The sequence below is a fragment of the Condylura cristata genome, unplaced genomic scaffold (genome assembly GCF_000260355.1).
Source record: "Condylura cristata isolate star-nosed mole 26May11 unplaced genomic scaffold, ConCri1.0 scaffold00017, whole genome shotgun sequence".
In the NCBI taxonomy this organism is placed as follows: Eukaryota; Metazoa; Chordata; class Mammalia; order Eulipotyphla; family Talpidae; genus Condylura; species Condylura cristata.
This window is the reverse complement of record NW_004567118.1, coordinates 21,042,702-21,060,251: the sequence shown is the minus strand read 5'-3', so window position 1 is coordinate 21,060,251 and position 17,550 is coordinate 21,042,702. Positions and strand designations below refer to the sequence as shown.

Genomic DNA, 17,550 nt, shown 5'->3' with positions numbered 1-17,550 from the left:
TCTCGCCTGGTCCATTATACTCCTGCTATGAGTGAAACCATCCGGTATTTTTCTTTCTCTTTCTGGCTTATCTCACTAAGCATGATCTTTTCCAGTCTGAGGATATTTTTTAAAGTTTGTGCAGATCCAGTCAGAGACTACCTCTCTGCTTTCCATCTTCACAGGTCAAGCAGTCTGCCCAAGGGCAGAACATGGATGGGACTGGAATAACCTTTCCTAACCTCTCTGTCTCTTGCTAGATTACTGGGGGGTTGAGGTGGGGGGTTTTCCCGGGCTTCCTTCTGAAACTTGGCCAGGAGAGCAGCGCTCTCCCAAGAGAGAGCCCACCAACTACTTCCTACCAAGCATCATGGAGGATACCAATGGCTGTTAGCTGCCACTCAGTCTTCTAGTATGTTTCTGAGGAGGGAGGGGCAGAAAACAGCGGGAGAGGAGTTTCAGCTATAGATTAGCCTCAGCCGGTACCACAGCAGGACTGAGACACCTCAGCTGGGTTTATGCAAAAATGCCTTCTGGCCTAAATGAGCTGGTTAATCCCAGCTGTCCATTTGTCTCCAATGACCTGCACAAAACACAAACTAGAAAGGCAAGCCTGCAGAGCCCTCAAGAATCTGGATAGGGTGGCAGGTGGCTGCTGCCCTGCTTCCACTCAGGCAATTCCAACATGCTAGGTGGAGAAAGCATGGTGATGCCAGTCACTTCCTCCCCTGCAGCCTGTTCCCAGACTTCACTGGGGGTTGGGGCAGGATGGGCTGAGAAAGAGTTATTGCTCTGAGTGCTGCCACTCTCAGGACAGAGGGCATCGAGGCCTACTAAGGCCCTCATCACGAGGCAGCCACAATGGACAGAAACCAGAGGCCTCCTCAGACGCAGGCCCGATTAGTTTTTCTTGTGAATCCCACCTGGGGATGACACAGAGGAGGTACCACTGCGGTCCTTTATAGACAGGATTTAAGAAATGCAGAGGTCAGGCCAACGCCAGACCTCTGGTGTCCCACACCAGCCCTGCAAAGAGCACTGTGACCAGGGCTCCGTAGACCCAACTGAGGCCCCCAACTGTCAAGGTGGAAACCTAGTGCCATGAGGTGGCCCCAGGACAGTGGGCATGCAGCCAGCCTAGCCATCACTTACCGTCTTTACTTTCCAGCACAGGTTCCCTAAGAGCATTGGCAGCAGGAGGCTGGCTCTGGCTGGGACTCTGAACTGGACTCAGGCTGCTCCCATCTGGCTGGTCTTTGGCTCTCATTTCTTCCTGCCAGAGTGTAGACTTGGTGGTGGGGACCTTCTCTGCACTGGGGATGCTGCTGCTGCTGCTGCTACTGCTGCTGGTGACAGCCACTTTGGCTGGGCCCGGTTCCTGGGGGCGAGAGTGGTGTCTGTGCAGGGCAGGAACATAGGGCCCAAGGCGGTGCACAGGTTCTGGCTGCTTGGGTGTCTGGCTACCTGGGATACCAAGGTCAACTACACAGTGCCCGGTACCGGAATCCCCAGAAGGGAATACTCAGAACAGACATTGTAGTCAGGATAAAAGCTCCTTTGTACAGCACCTTTTTACCTTTGCAGTCCCAGCCAAACACCCCCAAGTGTCTGACCTGACTGGCCTCAGACTAGACCTGGCAAATGCATGGGGCTTCTGCTTGGAGCCTTGTCATCAAACACACTCAAGTTCTACTTGCCCAGGCCAGAGAGAGCCCTAGGGGAGTGGATGGGTACTATGTGAAGGAAAGAATCATCAGATGCGGACCAAACATCCCACTCAAACCTGCAATCCTGCTCACCTGCACAAGCTAGAGAGGAGCCTGTCACCGATATGGGAATAGTATCAACCCTATTTCTCCCCAAGCCAGAACTGGTGGTGCTCCATGGGAAAAGCATTCTCAAGGGAGGCATTCAGCTAGACACAGGGTGTAATTTTGCAGTGGGGAATCTTAATATCACAAACCTAGAGCCCAGAGAGAGTCAGAGGCAGGACTCTGAGCTGCGTTACACAACCAGCTCATGGTCTAGCCAGTCCTCCTTTGCCCACCCCAGTATCCTGGGTGCCAGTTGCTGAGGGGTTCTTTGGCAGGATGCCTCTGGGCCCTCTCAAAAGTGAGACACATCTCAGCTCTCTTCCAAACATGGGGGATAACATACAAATGCCCACTTCTTACTCCTATCCCAATGCCAAACTTCATTATTAGAATCCCACCTCTGATTTGCACCTATGGTGAGGGTAGCAGATGACACAGGCTGTGTGTAAGTGTGCGCGTATATGCGAAGACCCAGCATCAGGACTACTGTCCCTCCAGCCAGCAGCCACCCTTACTTCATACCCCAGCAGTCACACTTCCCAAGAGAAGTCACTCCAGGTTCTTTTGTTCCTCCTGACAACCCAGGGTCTCCTGACAGAGGCCAGAGGCCAAGCACTACTCTGGGGCTGCGGGTAATGATGCCACGGCATTCCTTCCTGCCTGGGGCCGCCCAGAGTGGATTACTGTTCCTTCTCTCTAAGCACCTCAGTACCAGGAAGTCTGTCCTCTGCTGATGACAAGTGCTGAGTAGCAGCTGCTGCCAGGAGCCTATAGTGCTGCGTTCCCAACTGCAGCCTGTCTCTTTTCCCTGCCCTGGTTTCTGCTGTACCCCAATCAACAGGCTGTCTGCTCTCCCTGAAGCCCCATTCTCTTCTTCCAGTAGGACTCTGTAACCAGTACTTGTACTGTTCATGGCCCCAACTCCCAACTGCCTGAGACACCTTTCTTAAAGAGGGCCCCTGGATGCTCCCACCTGACTGAGCTCCTGGAGAAGAGTAGAGTATAACAGGGCACAGTGGAGTGACACTTCTACCCCATGTTGGTTTAAACTGAAACTATTCCAGGCCCATGTGGAGCCTTGAAGAAAAAGTCTAGATATAAAGTCTTGGCTTTTTGCCTCTAAGGCTTTAATCTCACTCCACAGAACCACCTGGGGAGCCAGAATGCCTTTAACATCAGGTTGCAGAGGGACGGCCTTGTCCCAATTCTGCTCACCCCACAGGACTAGTAGCCCCTACTGAAAGTCCACAGCTTCCAAAAACCAACTAGGGAACAAAAGATAGAAGAGAGACCTGCCAAGTTGGCTTCTGCTCAGGAGGTGCTGAGCAGAAGAGGCTGGGATCCAGTGGGGCCCTGGTTCTATGCGACCTTCAGCAAACTTGGTGATCTCCCCCCACTGTGATCATTTGGCTCCTGCTACCAAATAAAAAGGCGAAGCTTGGCATGCCCAGCAGTATTGCAGGTCGGGGGTGCCCCAGGAGAGAGGACAATGGGGAGCAGTAACACAACCAAATTCCCCAGTCTGGGACAATTGTGTCTTCTGCACATGTGGTTGCCTTATTTGGAGTCAGGAGTTCTGCTCCCACACTGTTTGCAAGCATTACCATGGAAACACAGTGTAATCCTAAACATTTTCTGCCTGTGACTTTTTCCTCTCAAACCAGTCAGCTCAAGGGTAGAGTGGAGGGGGGGGGGGGGGAGGATTTACTCGTGAAGCTCCATATTCAGTGTCCAGGAACAACTCTGATTACACTTCTACCTACTTCCTATCAGGGACATTTACCTTCCAGGACTAGACCAGTGCAGACCAACCCAGGCACTTCCCACTCTGCTAACATGGGAGTCAGGGCTGAACACAAAAATCAAGGTCAGTGCCCGTTTTTTCCACTGATAGTCAAAGCTGAGAGCAATAGTGGGGCCCACCACTTACCCAACTGGGCCCCTCCTGTCCAGCCCCCGCTCAGCCTGCTGTCTGCAGGGTCATCTCTGTGTAGGAAGCGGAACCATCTAAGTCCTTTCTTGGACTGTGGAGGGCAAGGAGAATTTGCAGCAAGCAGCTGCTTCATCACTCTCTGGCTGCCAGCAGCTGAGCTTTCCAGGGTGATGAACACACAGGGGTGCACTTAGTCCTTGCTGGAGGCAGCAGGGTCGCCCCGGCCCCACAGGGGTCGTCTCCTGTGACTTGGTGTGGAGTATGCAGACTGCAGTCCACATACCAGGGGCTGAGGGAACATACAGGGCTAGTGACCTCCTCAGCCTCGGCCTGACCTCTTTCCCCACCCCTAATTTCTGGCTGGTTCCTGAAGCCCTTTAACCTCCTGGGCCCTCTCACCTCGCCTTAGCTCCAGAAAGGGAAAGCCTTCTGACAAGCCCATCATTTACCTGTGGTGTGGGAGGCTCCACTTTCCGCTTCTTCTTCTGGTTCTGCTTATTGGTCCTGGGATAGACCATGAGCATCTCCAGCCATCTGCAGAGAGAGGAAAGAGCCCCAAGTTGGACCCCTGCTCTCGGGGACAAGGACTCTCCTTGTTGGGTGGTCCGGGCACAAGGCACACTTCCTACCTGGAGGTGACCACCTAGTGGCTAGGCTGCTGGGCACCTAAGAGGGGCAGAGTATCACCCAAGATTAGAGCTTGCTACTGCTGGGGCATGGTTAAGTCCAGGTTGTGTGGAACTAGACTTGTGGCTGACGGGCAATGACCACAGGCAGATGGGGACCCCGTGGCAGGCTCATGTGAGGCAGGCTGCACTTTGGAGGCAGACTGACAGGGCCCGTCACTTATTTCCATTACCAACCTTATCTTCAAGGCTTAGATGTAGTTCTAAAATTGCCCTCCCAGCATGAAGTCGGCAAACACATGGATGGATTGCAACTGGGAGCCGTGTAGGCCTACTGAGGCCAGACACCAGACTCATGCTATCAAAGTTCCCCAAGGCAGGTCACTCTGAAGGGCTCAGAGCTGACCTCCCAGACTTATTCACTCACTTCTGGGTCCCAGCTGCACAGTAGGTGTGCCAGGCACTCCAGTTTCGGGAAAAGCCTGACAGAGCTGCCCTCATACCCTGCCCAGGGACCTGTTACCAGGAGATCAACTAGCCCAGTGCAGGGAAAGCAACAGGAAGTGTAGAAAGACAAACAGGCTTGGATTTAGATCTGGCTCTGCCACTCTCTAACCACGTCAGGTGGCTCCCAGCCTCTTCTGCTTCAGTCTCATCTCTGAGGCCATCACACAACATCTCTAAGAGGCATCACAGCTACTTACTCTATACAGAACTTTAGAGAAGACAGAGGGAACAAGAACAGATGGGAGAAAGGGGGACAGGAAGAGCAGGCTTGATGGTGAAGGGTGGCCCCAGCATCCTCTCCAGAGGGCGAGGTACCACAAGTAGTTTCACATCTGCCCAGGTTGTATTGGGTCTGCTGCCAGCTTGCATGGGGCCCAGTGCTGACAGCTGGCTGCAAAGAAAGGCAAGGCCTGCACTGCCAGCACCCTGGATGGAGGCTGCAAGTATCAGCAGCACTTGGGCCTGGGGCAGGGAGAAGGGCTTGTGTCCTTAGAAATCAGAGATGCATCTATAATTTGGGGCAGAGGGAAAATAGGGCAGGACGGGAGGTCATAACCAGCAGCCTTCTGGAACAGCCCTGGGAAGATGTGCCCACTGTGCTGTGACAGCTGATGGCCAGGGAAGCAGGTTTGTGTGTGGGGATCGCAGTCACCCTTATCCAGCCCAGGTAATACTTTATTTGCTGGGAGAATGAACAGTCGCCTGTGCCATAGGAGCCTGTCACCTGCAGATGACGGCATGGGTCCCAAAGCCAAGGAGGCCATGACTGCATCTGCAAAGCCAGCAGATGAACAGACTCTCTCAGGGCCTCACTCAGGCAATGTGAGGAGTTTAAATAATTCTTCTTCTTTTTAAAAAAAGATTTATTTATTTATGCATACAGAACTGGGGTACAGGTGGAGGTGCAAGGGTGGTGAGAATATTCACCAGAGACAGAGTGGGGAGCAGAACAGGCAGACTGACAAAGGACACTGCTGAGGGGAGCAGCAGGAAGGTCTGCTGTGCCATGTGGGTCACCCCCTGGGCCAGGGATGGAACTCAAGCTGAAGTGGCCAAGGCTAGCTTCGTAGTGCTGTGCTTTAACCCGCTGAACCACCAGGGAGAGCCGAGGAGTTTATCTTCTTGTGGAATTGCAAAGACCTGCTTCCCCACCTTCTGAAGGGGCTGAAATTTCTTTCGGACATTGCAAGGCCCTCCTGCAGAAGTTCTCTTTAGAAGCTTTACTCAGAAGGGTACTCACTCCCACAGGAGCTCAGTATGTGACAGGAATGTGACAGGAAGATGCAGGTCTTCTGGGTGCCCTGAGCCCTTGCAGATTAGCTGAGTGATTGAACTGTAAACATTAGAGAGCTGGAGAGAGCTGAGAGCCTTAAGGATGAGGTGTTGAAGGAGGAGTGAAAAGACCTGGGCTGTGGCTGCATTGCTGACTAAATAGAGCTTTTGGAGCTGTGCCTGAATGGCACTGAGACTCTAGGGCAGAGCAGGGTTGGGGATGGGTAGAGATGCCCAGCCCAGGTACAGATGACCAATATAGGCCCCTGTACCTAGGTTTCTCATGGAAGCCCAGAAGAAAGCATCTAGAGGCATCCAGATGTTATGCTAATAAATTTCACCCAGGAAAGAGAGGCAAGGGGTGAATATGGACATATGGTGCAGAGATGGGCACATGGGATGTGGCTGAGCAAACTCCCCAATTCTGGCTGGTGTTCAGCGAGGTATTTTACTTGTTGAAACTGAAGCGTTTCCCCTTCTAACTCCATCTATTCTATACTGCAATAATCAGCCTGGTCCTCTGACCTCCTGGTTTGTATTCCCTCCCAAAACTTTCTGAGCCCCCCAAAGCATGAATCCAGGATCCAGAGTCCCAGTTCCTGGCAGGTCCACCACCACGTACATGCACTGTGTGTGCTGGGCCTGCAAGCTCACCCCGACACTGTCAGCGATCTTAACGGCTGGGTCCGCTTTCCATGTCCCACGGCCCCCCAAGCCTCTGCCCAGGGAGAGATATATACTCCAGAGACTTTCCATTCCAAGCAGCCGATGTGTGCAGCAGCATCAGAGTGGCTCCTGCATGGGGTACTAAGGACAGTGACACAGATCCACCCTCGAAGGCCTCCCACTGGCTGAGGAAGCCAGCCATGTAACACACAAACCCTATTTTTTATAAGTGCCTCAAGTAGGGAGGGCATCTCAGAAGAGTGGTTACGTAGGCTGACTAACAGCAGGAGGAGGAGGGTCATTACAGACAGAGGGGAAGGTGGGAGCAAAGACAGGCAAGTGGGGTTTGCAGCAACTAGTTGTTCAGTGTTCAAGGACCTGAGGGTGGTGGCATGGTGAGGCTGGAGGGCAGGGGAAAGGCCTTTCATGGCCAGCCCAGGAACTTGGACTGAACCCCCAGGTGATGATGTTTTAGGCAGAAGAGAGGCACGTTTAGATATGGTTTGGAGACTGAGTCTTCCTGGTGGCGTGGCAGAAGACTGGCAGTGCAGTGAGAATGGAAGTGCAGCAGTAGAGGTCCCAGGAAGACATGGCACCAGGCAGGGCCAGCAGAGGGAGGTGCTGGGATAAGCAGGACACAAGGGGGCAGCCTTGGCAAGTGTTCGCAGACACAGGAATGAAGCAAAGGCACAAGGAAGGTGAGGCCAGTTTCTGGCATGGTGTGATATGACACACGGTGGCGCTGTGGACAGACAGGGAACTAAGAGGAAAGAAAGTGAAGGCAGTACCGCCCAGTTTGTGGGAGACCCCAACTTGGTGGGCAAAAGCATACCCTCCAGATGACATTGAGCAGACTCACCCACTGATGATCTCCTTGGTCTCTGCCCGGATGAAATGCTCCTTCTCAGGGGTCAGAATGCACAGGGAGAACTTCTGGCCTGTTCGGCCCTCCCCGTCCACCACATCCGTGCACTGGTTCATGTTGATGGTACCCTGAGGGAGGGTTGTGGGCTGCAAGAAGACAGGGCAGGGAGTCACCTGGGGTCACAGGATGGGGCGGGCAGAGTAAGGCAGCAAACTGTCGCAGCATCCCCAGACTTTCTAAACTCTGTCACCCCTTGGTCATTAAGCCTCTTAAACTGTGCAGACCCCCAATTATAACAAAGGTATGGAGTGTACTCTGCCTTATTGAGCCCCACAGCCACACTTCCTACCTACCTACCCACCCCCCTAGGAAGAGCAGTGACAGGCCTGGATTTCTTAGAGGACATCCAGCTGGACATTCCATCCCAGCTGGAGAACAATATCCCAGCTAGCATTGGAGGAAGGGGGAGACAGGAAGGGGACAGCTCTATGAGGACAGCTGGATGACAGTGGGAGCCAAGAGCCTAGTCTCAGAGGGGCTACTGATCCAAGAGAGCAGTGAGAAAAAGCTCCAGAGGAGGTTGTGCTATTTCAAAATAGCAAGGTTATTTTTAGAGGCAAGGAGGAGGCCAGGGAGAAGCCACATCCTTGAAGGCAAGCTGTGGGGCTGACAGGCTGGAGCCACACACATCATAAACACTTTAAAGGTAGGCCAAGCTGCTTGGGCAAAACGATCCACTGCCACCTAACCGGGCTCGGGAGAGAAACGTCATGACATTCCTTCTTTTTCTGACAGCAAAGGTAGTTAGGCACTGAAATTAGGGCTAGTAAACAAAAACCAAGTTTAAGAAAGTTGTAAGAAACCTCTACTGAGGTTAGATAGGGCCTCCTGAAGATGGCTTTTGAGTCCTGGATCTGCTGGTCTCCACTGGCCTCAACAGGAGAATGTTTTTAGAAAGAAGAAAGTTGCCATAGTTGCTCGACAGGCAGAACTCCTCCCTGCAGGAGCCAGGAGGTGCTCCCTACAGCAAGCCGAGGGAGGGCAATCCTGGCAGGAAAGGGGCAACTCTCAGCTCCTAGCTTAGGGGCAGCAGCCAGTTTTCCATGTTGCACTTCCCTCAACCTCATTCATGGAGAAGTAAGTAGCAGGGGAGAAAAGGCCAAGGCAACCTGCTGGGGTTGCATCATGGGTGTGTCCCTTCTGGAGCTCTGAGAGTAAGTCCTCACCTGTGCAAGCAGAAGGGATGGGTTGGTCTGCCTTGGATGCTGAGCTCAGGCCAACTATTCCCCACGATCAGAAAGCTATCCTCTGTCAAAGGGAAGATAAAGCTTCCAGACCCCTCCAATATAAGCCCCAACCATCTTGCTAGTACTTTCAGGCTGATCTCGGAGCTCTCCTGATTTACCACCACCTCCCACCTCCCACCCTGGTGCAGGTCTGCAAGAGCCAGACCTGAGGGGTACGGTGATCCCAGAGATCTCTACCCAACATGGTCGCAGGCCCTCTTGCCCACAGGAGAGAAAGTCAGCTTCCGGATTACAAGAAGCTATTCCTTATGGGCCTGTGGGATCATCTTGTTCTCCTTTGGTTCAGGATAAAGGTGGCAGGTTAGGGATGTCTTAGGGCAAGGCTCCCAGGGAAACCTCTATCTTCAGGCCAGGAAAAGCATGTGCGCTTGGCTACGGGTGAGTCTTCCTTCAGAGCTGATTCCTGGGTGTAGGGGTGAGTCTCTCCTGCGTGTGTCCATACCTAAGTCAAGCCTGGTGTGCTGGGTGATTGAAGCAGCCTTATGATAGTTATCTCTACCAGGCAGGCGGCTATGGAAGTTCCTTGAGCTAAGAAAGGGAATTGGGTATATCTGTCCTGTAGAGGGGCTTTTCAGGAGCAGTAGGCTAGCGAGGTGGTCTGGGACCCACCCTCCTGCACGCCTTCTGGCTGGAGTGGTTCCCACACAACTTGGGCCTGCATCCTCTTCCCCAGATGAACAATGTCCCCACAGTTGCAGGATGTGTCCTTCACCCCAGGGCAGACACACATGATCATTCTAGCCTTTCCAACCTGCTCCAGTCCTCCAGAAGTTTTAGCCCCACACCTTCGCTGGCATTAAGCCAGTCACCCATCTGAACTGTCTTTGGGCAAATTAAAGGTGGTTACTTCAGAGTACAGACTCCCCAGTGCATAATCACACATGTTCTGTGGCTCCAGAAAGGGTATGGTCCTCTGTGTGAATTGAGAACACCCAGGTATGGACACACATGGTCTACTGTGAGGATCAGGATGTGAGCTGTGAAGGATGAGCATGCCTAAAGGACTCATTTCCAGAATGGCCAGGAGTGGGCTCACAGAGTTGGAGAGGAGGGGCAGAGGGCTCTTCCAAGGGGACTCTTGTGCCCTCAGTGTCTGCCCCGACCCTTGGGCTCACGAGTGCACAATGCACAGGTCCACTTATGACATACAGGTGTACAGACTTGATAAGTCATCTACCTGCACCATGGCACCAAAACACTATAAACTATAACACACATACACAGGTAAGTTAAATTTGGATAATAAACATGTCAACAGAAATCCTAGTATTTTGTTTTCAACGGACCAACCCAGTTTGCCCCACTTCGGCCCGGGAATACACACTCCTCCTTGGAGACTTCTGCTCCCTGGCTTGGGTCACGAAAATGTGTACCATCCCCTCATGCACTGTCCGCACGTTCATGAGGCACGGGGCCGCCAGCGACAGACAGGAATTCCCAGCCAGTCCTGCAGCTGGTGTGGCCATGGGTCCCAGTCACTAAGCCCACTGAAAGATTTCCCACAAACTCTCTGGGGCTGTTTCCTCATGTGTGAAGTGAGGGCTCTCCCCCTCCCTCTAGAAGTCTTTCAGAAGCTTCAGTGAAAGGCAAAATTGTAACAAGCTAGGAATGAAGGTGAGAACTGTACTACCTGTTTGTCAGGACCTCATTATTGTAACTTCTTTCATACCCCTGTAAATATTTCTCACTGTGGCAGGCATCACATAGTCCCATTACATAGCTAGAACAGGGAGCAGTGAGAACACAGTGGCCATAAAAGAAAGGAAACTGGTCCCGGGGTGCTTACCAACTACCTGAATGAAAAGTTCTTCCGGACGCTCACCCTCACTACCTGAGAGCACCACTGCCCCAGCACTCCTCTCCTGCTTGTGCCTGTGTGCCTGTGGGATAGGGTGTCACATTCGGTGTGCTCACTGAGTCCATGCATTCTCTGACTACCCCCATAGCCCTCAGAAGCTGTGTCACCAATGACCCATTACTCTTCACTCAACTGCGCCCCTGCACTCACAGAGCTTCCCCAAGGGTCCCCAGGGCTGGCACCCCACCTCTGCTGTCCTGGAGCTATCGCAGCACTGGGGAGGCAATGTGCTGCTTAACAAGTTATTTCACAGGGAGGCTGGCTTGTGCCCTTACACAGTAAGAGAAATATCTGGGTTATAACCCAGATCCAGTCAGGGATCCCTCTACCCCTAACACAGTCCACAGAGAAACCAGCTTGTCTGACAAGCTCTCTGCCCTAATTCTATACCTCCAGAGGTTAGGAATCCAGGACTTCTCTGAGGATAATAAGCATCACCTAGTTTTGCCTATTTTGTTTAAAAAAAAAAAAATGGCTGTGTGCAGGTCGTCTGACTGTGCTATGCCACCATATTATAGGTTCAGTTCTCGCCTTGGAAATGTCACTGATGTCCTGAGTCATCTAGGAGCCTCTTGTAACTCTTCTGGCTCCACACACCACCAACTAGGACAGCAAAGAGTTGCCACCAGGCTGAAGATCTTTCAAGCATGAGGTGACCATGCAGAAAGCCCAGACAAGGGCCTCTCTCTAGAGACATGACCACATCTTGCCAAGAACCTAGCCTTCCTACCTGTAACTTGTCCACTGGCACCCAAAAGGCCAAGGGAAACTGTCTATTGCAATGGAGGCGCCTGTCAGCGGCCCACTTAGGAAGATCCTGACACAGGAGCCACACCATCTGTAGGCCAAAGACGTACACTGGAAAACAGGCCCTCTATTTTCTGTTGGATACTGGAAATTTGGGGAGGTGCACTTCTAAGAGCCAGAATGAAAGCAGGACAGAAGAGGTTACACATACAAGGCGTGGATGGATGGGAATCCATTTCATCTCCCATTTCCCATTCAGAGGCCCATACAAACAAAGGCTTTACTTTAGGACAGAATCCCAAGGTCAGAAAGTGCCTCTGAAAGTAAAGTTTAACTCCACCCACTGCGTGAGGTCCTGCAACAGACGCATACTTCACAAACTTAGCTGGTAGCAACCCATGGAGAACAACTTTCCCAGTGGGAAGGACACGTACCTGTGCAGTCACACCAGTTAAGTCAAACACCATGGAACAATAACTTGGCCACGTGCACTGCATTTTATGTTAGTACCTGGTCACAGTCACACTGATACACTTAAGGAGCAGGAAGCACTGCTCCTGGTGACAACAGTCAGCCAGCACAACTGCACACTGCAGAGTGGGATGCAGTGCCCTCCAGCAGGACAGAGGACACACCTACAGCAGGAGCACCACTCAGTGAGTGCCCACATGGGCCACACAGGGCACTAAATAAGTTCTGTAGGTAATGATTGATGGCAGCCAGAGGAGGCAGGCATGATCACAGACCTGTTCAGAGAATTGCAAGCTGGGGCTCAGAGTAGCCAAGGACTGGACGCCCCTTGGAGGCACTTAAAACAAATGTGGCCTCTCCTTGTTATCTTTTCCTTCTGGTCTTCACAACCACTTCTACACAGTCATGCCCAGGATTACTGACAGAACCTGTAGTCGGCCATGAGGTGTGACCCAGTGGGGGCACTTGCTAAGCTCACCGCAACCAAATCAGAGAGGATCATGACCACCTCAGTCTTCCCAAAGGCAATGATGTGGTGCCCACAGCTCCCTAGCAGACCTGGCAGGCAGCCCTGCTGGAAACTTGGTTAGGCATCTGGAGCTAGGTCCAAGGAGGAACAAGCTTTTCCTGGAACTGAGTAGACCCAAATTCTCGAAGAAGGTGGCCCTTGAGAAGCTCTTGTCAACTAACGGTAGTCTGGGCTTTCCAAGGGACTTCCATGGAATCAACAAGAAGGAGCCCACAAGTGGGGGTAATATTTGCCAACTGCAAACAACAATGAGGAGCTGTTGTGTCCAGTGTGGTGCCCACCCTGGGCCTGCAGCCTGAGAGCTGCAGAAGGAGGAGCAGGACTAGTGGTTCCGACTGCATAAGCTGAAGTGGTCTGGAGAAGTTGGTGGGCTCCTGTGGAAATGACCATCTTGTGAGATTTTCAATTGGCTAAACTCTGTCTTCATGGGGAATTGTTAGGAGCAGTTAACAAATATAAGGAAGTACCTTCTCACATCCGTTGTGCCAGACTGGCCCACTGGCTTGGGCTGCTAGCTGGGCAGCAAGATGCACACATTCTCGCCAAACAACCAAGGCCTGCTGCCAGTGGAGCTTTCCTTGGGAAGCAGGCACTACCCAACCAAGGCCCACCTTGCTTCCAAGAATAAGGCAGGAGAGAATTTTCATCTTCTTCATCCCACCTAACCACCATGGTAGCATGACACCTTCAAGTACCGAGTGCCATCTATTCCACAATTAACTCAAGCTGAATCAAAGAACTAAATGTATGAGCAAAAACTATAAAACTCTTGGGGCCCTCCCTGGTGGTGCAGTGGGTTAAAGCATAACACTAAGATGTTAAAGCCACTTCGGCACGAGTTCGATCCCCGCCTGCCCCGGAGGTGACATGGCGTGGCAGACCTCTCCTGACCCGCCCGCTGCTCCCCTCAGCAGTGTGCTTTGTCCATCGGCCTGTTCTGCTCCCCACTCTGTTTCTGGTGAATCCTCTCATCACCCCTGCACCTCTGGCCTGTACCCCAGTTCTATATGCATAAATAAATAAATCTTTAAAAAAAAAACAACAAAACATTGTTAATGGAAATAAGTCAGACACAAAAGCACAAGCAGTGTTAAAAGGATATGGAGTTCAATTCGGGAAGATAAAAACATTCTGGAGATGGATGTCGATGATGGTTACACAACATGAATGTACTTAATGTCAATGAACTTACAATGGTTAAGATGGTAAATTTTATGACAATACAAAGCAATAGGAAAACCAGCAGAAATGCCTCATTGAGGCAGTATGTTCCTTGTGAGGAAGTGGTCACTTACAGAGAACTTTGGCCCTATTCACATGACCTTATGAGATACCCCTTCCCTCCCCTGCCCTCATGGCACAGCACAGAGGCTGCAGAGGACACAGACCTCAACCTACCCACCCACAAGCTTCCTACCTCTCAAGGGCAGGAGCAGTGTACCACCCTCGCTCAGCCCCTACAAGCCTGATCTTTGGCCCCCTCCCCTCCCCTCCCCTCCCCTCCCCTCCCGCTTCAGCACCTCACAGCACAGCCAAATCTGGACAATGTAAGAATTATTTTCTGGGCCTTCCCTGGTGGCGCAATGGGTTAGGACACAGCACTGCAAGTCAGCCGCAGCCACTTCAGTGCAAGTTCGATCCTCAGCCCCTGAGGTGACCCATATGGCGTGGCAGACCTCTCCTGACCTACCTGTTGCTCCCCTCAGCAGTGTACTTCATTGACCTGCCTGTTCTGCTCCCCACTGTGTCTCTGGTGAAGCCTCTCACTGCCCCTGCACCTCTGGCTTGTATACCCCAGTTCTGTGTGCATAAAAAAATCCTTAAAAAAAAATTATTTTCCTAAAAGGCATGGCTCTCAGGCCTAACTACATATAAACAAGAATAGATTATATGTATGAGTATTCAGATTTAAACAGGACTGGTACAGTCAGCATGATGGTTGGCTTGCTTTAGAACCAGGAAACCTACTTCTTTAGCTCTGGTCCTTGTAGTAAATACATCTCCTTCCCCATAATTCCAACCACTAAAACCCACCTTTATAGATTTGCCTTTCTTAGTTTCCACCTGGTACCTATGCTCTTATCCTTCCCAGGTCTGCTTGCACAAGTCTCTTGCCACAGCCTCTGCTCCTGGTGAGTCAGTGTCTTTGGAGCTGACCTAGAAGGGGTAGGTGATCACCTATCTGACTTATGTCTGGACTCGAGGTACCAGCCTAGGTTCCCAGTTCTACTTTAATCTTATCTCCTGATGGTGAGGTACAGGGAAGGGGAGCAAGTTTCTCAAGGCCTGCCTAAGAGGCTATGTAATCACTTTAGAACCCACTAGACAGATGTTTAGGTATAAACAAACTCATTCACTCATGGACTCGTGTTAATCAACAAACATTTACTTAGCATTGACTCTGCGTCTGACCCTGTCTTGGATGGTACTGGGAATAGAGACCCAGTGGAAGAAAAACAGGGCTGAAGCTATAGGGAAGGGACCAGCTCAAACTAGCCTGAGGAAGCTGGCAGACAGGCCTGCCAGTAGAAATGGAAGGGAGCAGGAGGAGGTCAGTCTGCTAGGCCCAGAAGATATGACTGCAGCAGCGGGGAGGGACACCCAGGAAAGGGTGGAGGCTTTGTGGCTCACATGAGCACTTTGGCCCAGACAAGGGAGGCAGGCAGAGGGAACAGTGGCTGGACTTGGATATGATAAAGACAGATCCTAAAGGATTTGTGGTGGGTGAGCAAGAAAGCAGTGAGGGATGACTCAGGATTTTGGCCTGCATCATTCAGCTAGAACAGGTGCTCTATCTTTCTGTACAACAGAAAACACAGGTCCTAGTAAATTTCTTTTTCCCCCTGTATTTAGTCTATATTCCAGTTACTTTTCTCTGGCATTTCTAGCTCATAAATAGACCAAAACAGCAGGACAAGAAGGGAAGTGAGAAGAGTACAGGCAGAGAGAGAGCAGGCTAGTAAAAGGCAAGGATATTAGTGATTTCTTGAAGGTAGCAAGCTGCCATTCCAATGGGAGTAGAATAGCTCTGGCAGCAACTCTGGACAGTGGATAGTGGCCAAAATAATGGGAGCTAGAGAGAGAGAGCTGAAGGTCCACTGCATGTCAGAGCTGGAAAGACTAAGGGCTGAGAGGACTGTGCTGGGGATGGGCTGTGTCTAGGAAGGGAACTCAAAGGACAGGGCAGTCCCACGGGGCTCAGCTGGAGGAATGAGAGAGGCTGAGAAGACAGAGGTCAAGAAAAGGACTTGAGCATAGCCTTCTCAGGTACAAAAGAGAGGGAAATTGTCACAGTCTTGTCATTCTCAACTGAAACAGATTCCTTCTGACCGAGAATCTTGCCCATCAGAGCTGCAGGACTTGATTCATCAAGTACACTATAGGAGAGGAAACAGACTCCAGATGTCAGATGGGCAAGGGCACACTGCACCCATGAGGCCCAGGACTACCAGGATCCAGGGAGGAAGAACGTGGTAAACTGCAAACAGAAAGGCTTGTCGGGATGCTGGTGCCACCAACAGAAATACCTAGCTTCTCCTGAGGCATTATCCCTTTGGATACACACAGTCCCAGGGCTAGCTTTGCCCCACTTCATGGCCCCGCAGGCCCCATCCGCTGCTCAAAAAAGCCTCCCCCCTCCCCCCAGGCAGTTCCAGCACCAGGAAGCCTTCCTCCTCCAGTGAAGCTGGGACCCCCGCCACAAAAGACTACAGAGATGGTGTCTTAGAGATGGGTCTCACACAAGTCAGGACTTGACAGGGGCCAGAAATAAACACAATTTGGTTTACAGAAGTGATAGCAATGGACAAAAAGGTCCCAAACAAAGTAGGGTTGAATGAGGGGTAGGGGATGCAGAACAGGGCTAAATTCAAAAATCATTAGTTCTACAACAGGCACTGCATACAGAGTCCTGGGGACAACAATGAGCAAGACCACCACCTCACAAAGCTTGGGGTCCAAAAGGGAAGAGAGGTATGCAAACAGCTGCCTTCATCAGGCTAAGATGAAGGTCTGAACACAGACTGTGGGAAATGTCGTGTGAGGAGGCCAAGAAATCAGAGGTCTTAAAAGCTACTCATGGCATAATGATTAGACTTGTCTGGTGAGGTCCCCGATGGGAGGAGCTTGCACAGACAGCAGGAACAGTAGAGGAGTTCAGCTAGAGATAAGAGGTGAGTTACTAAGGACCTATTAATAAGTACCTGTCCCTACAAACCTGCGGTTCACATCATCGCCACTACAGATATTGAAGTCCTTCCTTATCTATGGGGGCTTTCTTCCAAGACCCCCAATTAAATGCCCAAAACTACAAGATGGTACTGAACTCTATTACATCATATTTTTTTCTATAAGTACATACCTATGATAGAAGTTTAATTTCTAAATTAGGCACACACAGTAAGAGTAATAACACTAACTTTATAAAATAGAACAACTATGACATCTCTAATAAAATTTATTTGAGTGGGTCTCTCAAAGTATCTTGTATTTTTGATTAACTGCAGGTAACTGAGGCTAAGGATAACAGAGGGTATTATTTTATATGAAAAACAAAAAAGTAGAACAGCCACTTCCAATGGCATTCATCCATTAACAGATGTTTACTGAGCACTTATTATGTGCCAGGTACCATTCACATAGCAGTCAAAAAACAGAACAAAACAAAAAACAAACAGGAATCTCTGCCTGTGAAACTGACCTGTTTAGTCAGACTGAGTACAATGATGTGTACAATGTGTTAGGTAGTGAAGGGCCACAGTGAAAAATGAAGTAGGTGTGGGGAAGGAGAAGCTTGGGGGTGGGAGTGACTGTGAGCAAGCCAGGTTGGAGAGGCCTCCTAAGGGGGCAGGTAAGCAGGTCAGGGAGTGGGGCACAGGACTGGGGGAGGGCAAGCCTAACGGAGGGAGACAGATAGGTACAGGTACAGACCTCACCTCATGCCTGAGCTTAGGACACAAGGAGGAAGTGGGAAGGTA

General features: G+C 51.1%; 1 protein-coding gene across 8 annotated transcripts in view; it reads right to left on the bottom strand.

The window, feature by feature from the left end:
- MPRIP (myosin phosphatase Rho interacting protein) overlaps positions 1–17,550 on the bottom strand; it is a 124,026-nt gene that overhangs the window by 40,189 nt on the left and 66,287 nt on the right. For all 8 annotated transcript variants that reach the window (XM_012726212.1, XM_012726216.1, XM_012726214.1 and 5 more), the window contains exons 4-6: positions 7,657–7,808; positions 4,176–4,260; positions 1,132–1,357 (exon numbers count right to left, since the gene is read on the bottom strand). In XM_012726212.1, coding sequence (XP_012581666.1) covers positions 1,132–1,357; positions 4,176–4,260; positions 7,657–7,808 — 463 coding nt within the window. The remainder of the gene's footprint in view (positions 1–1,131; positions 1,358–4,175; positions 4,261–7,656; positions 7,809–17,550) is intronic.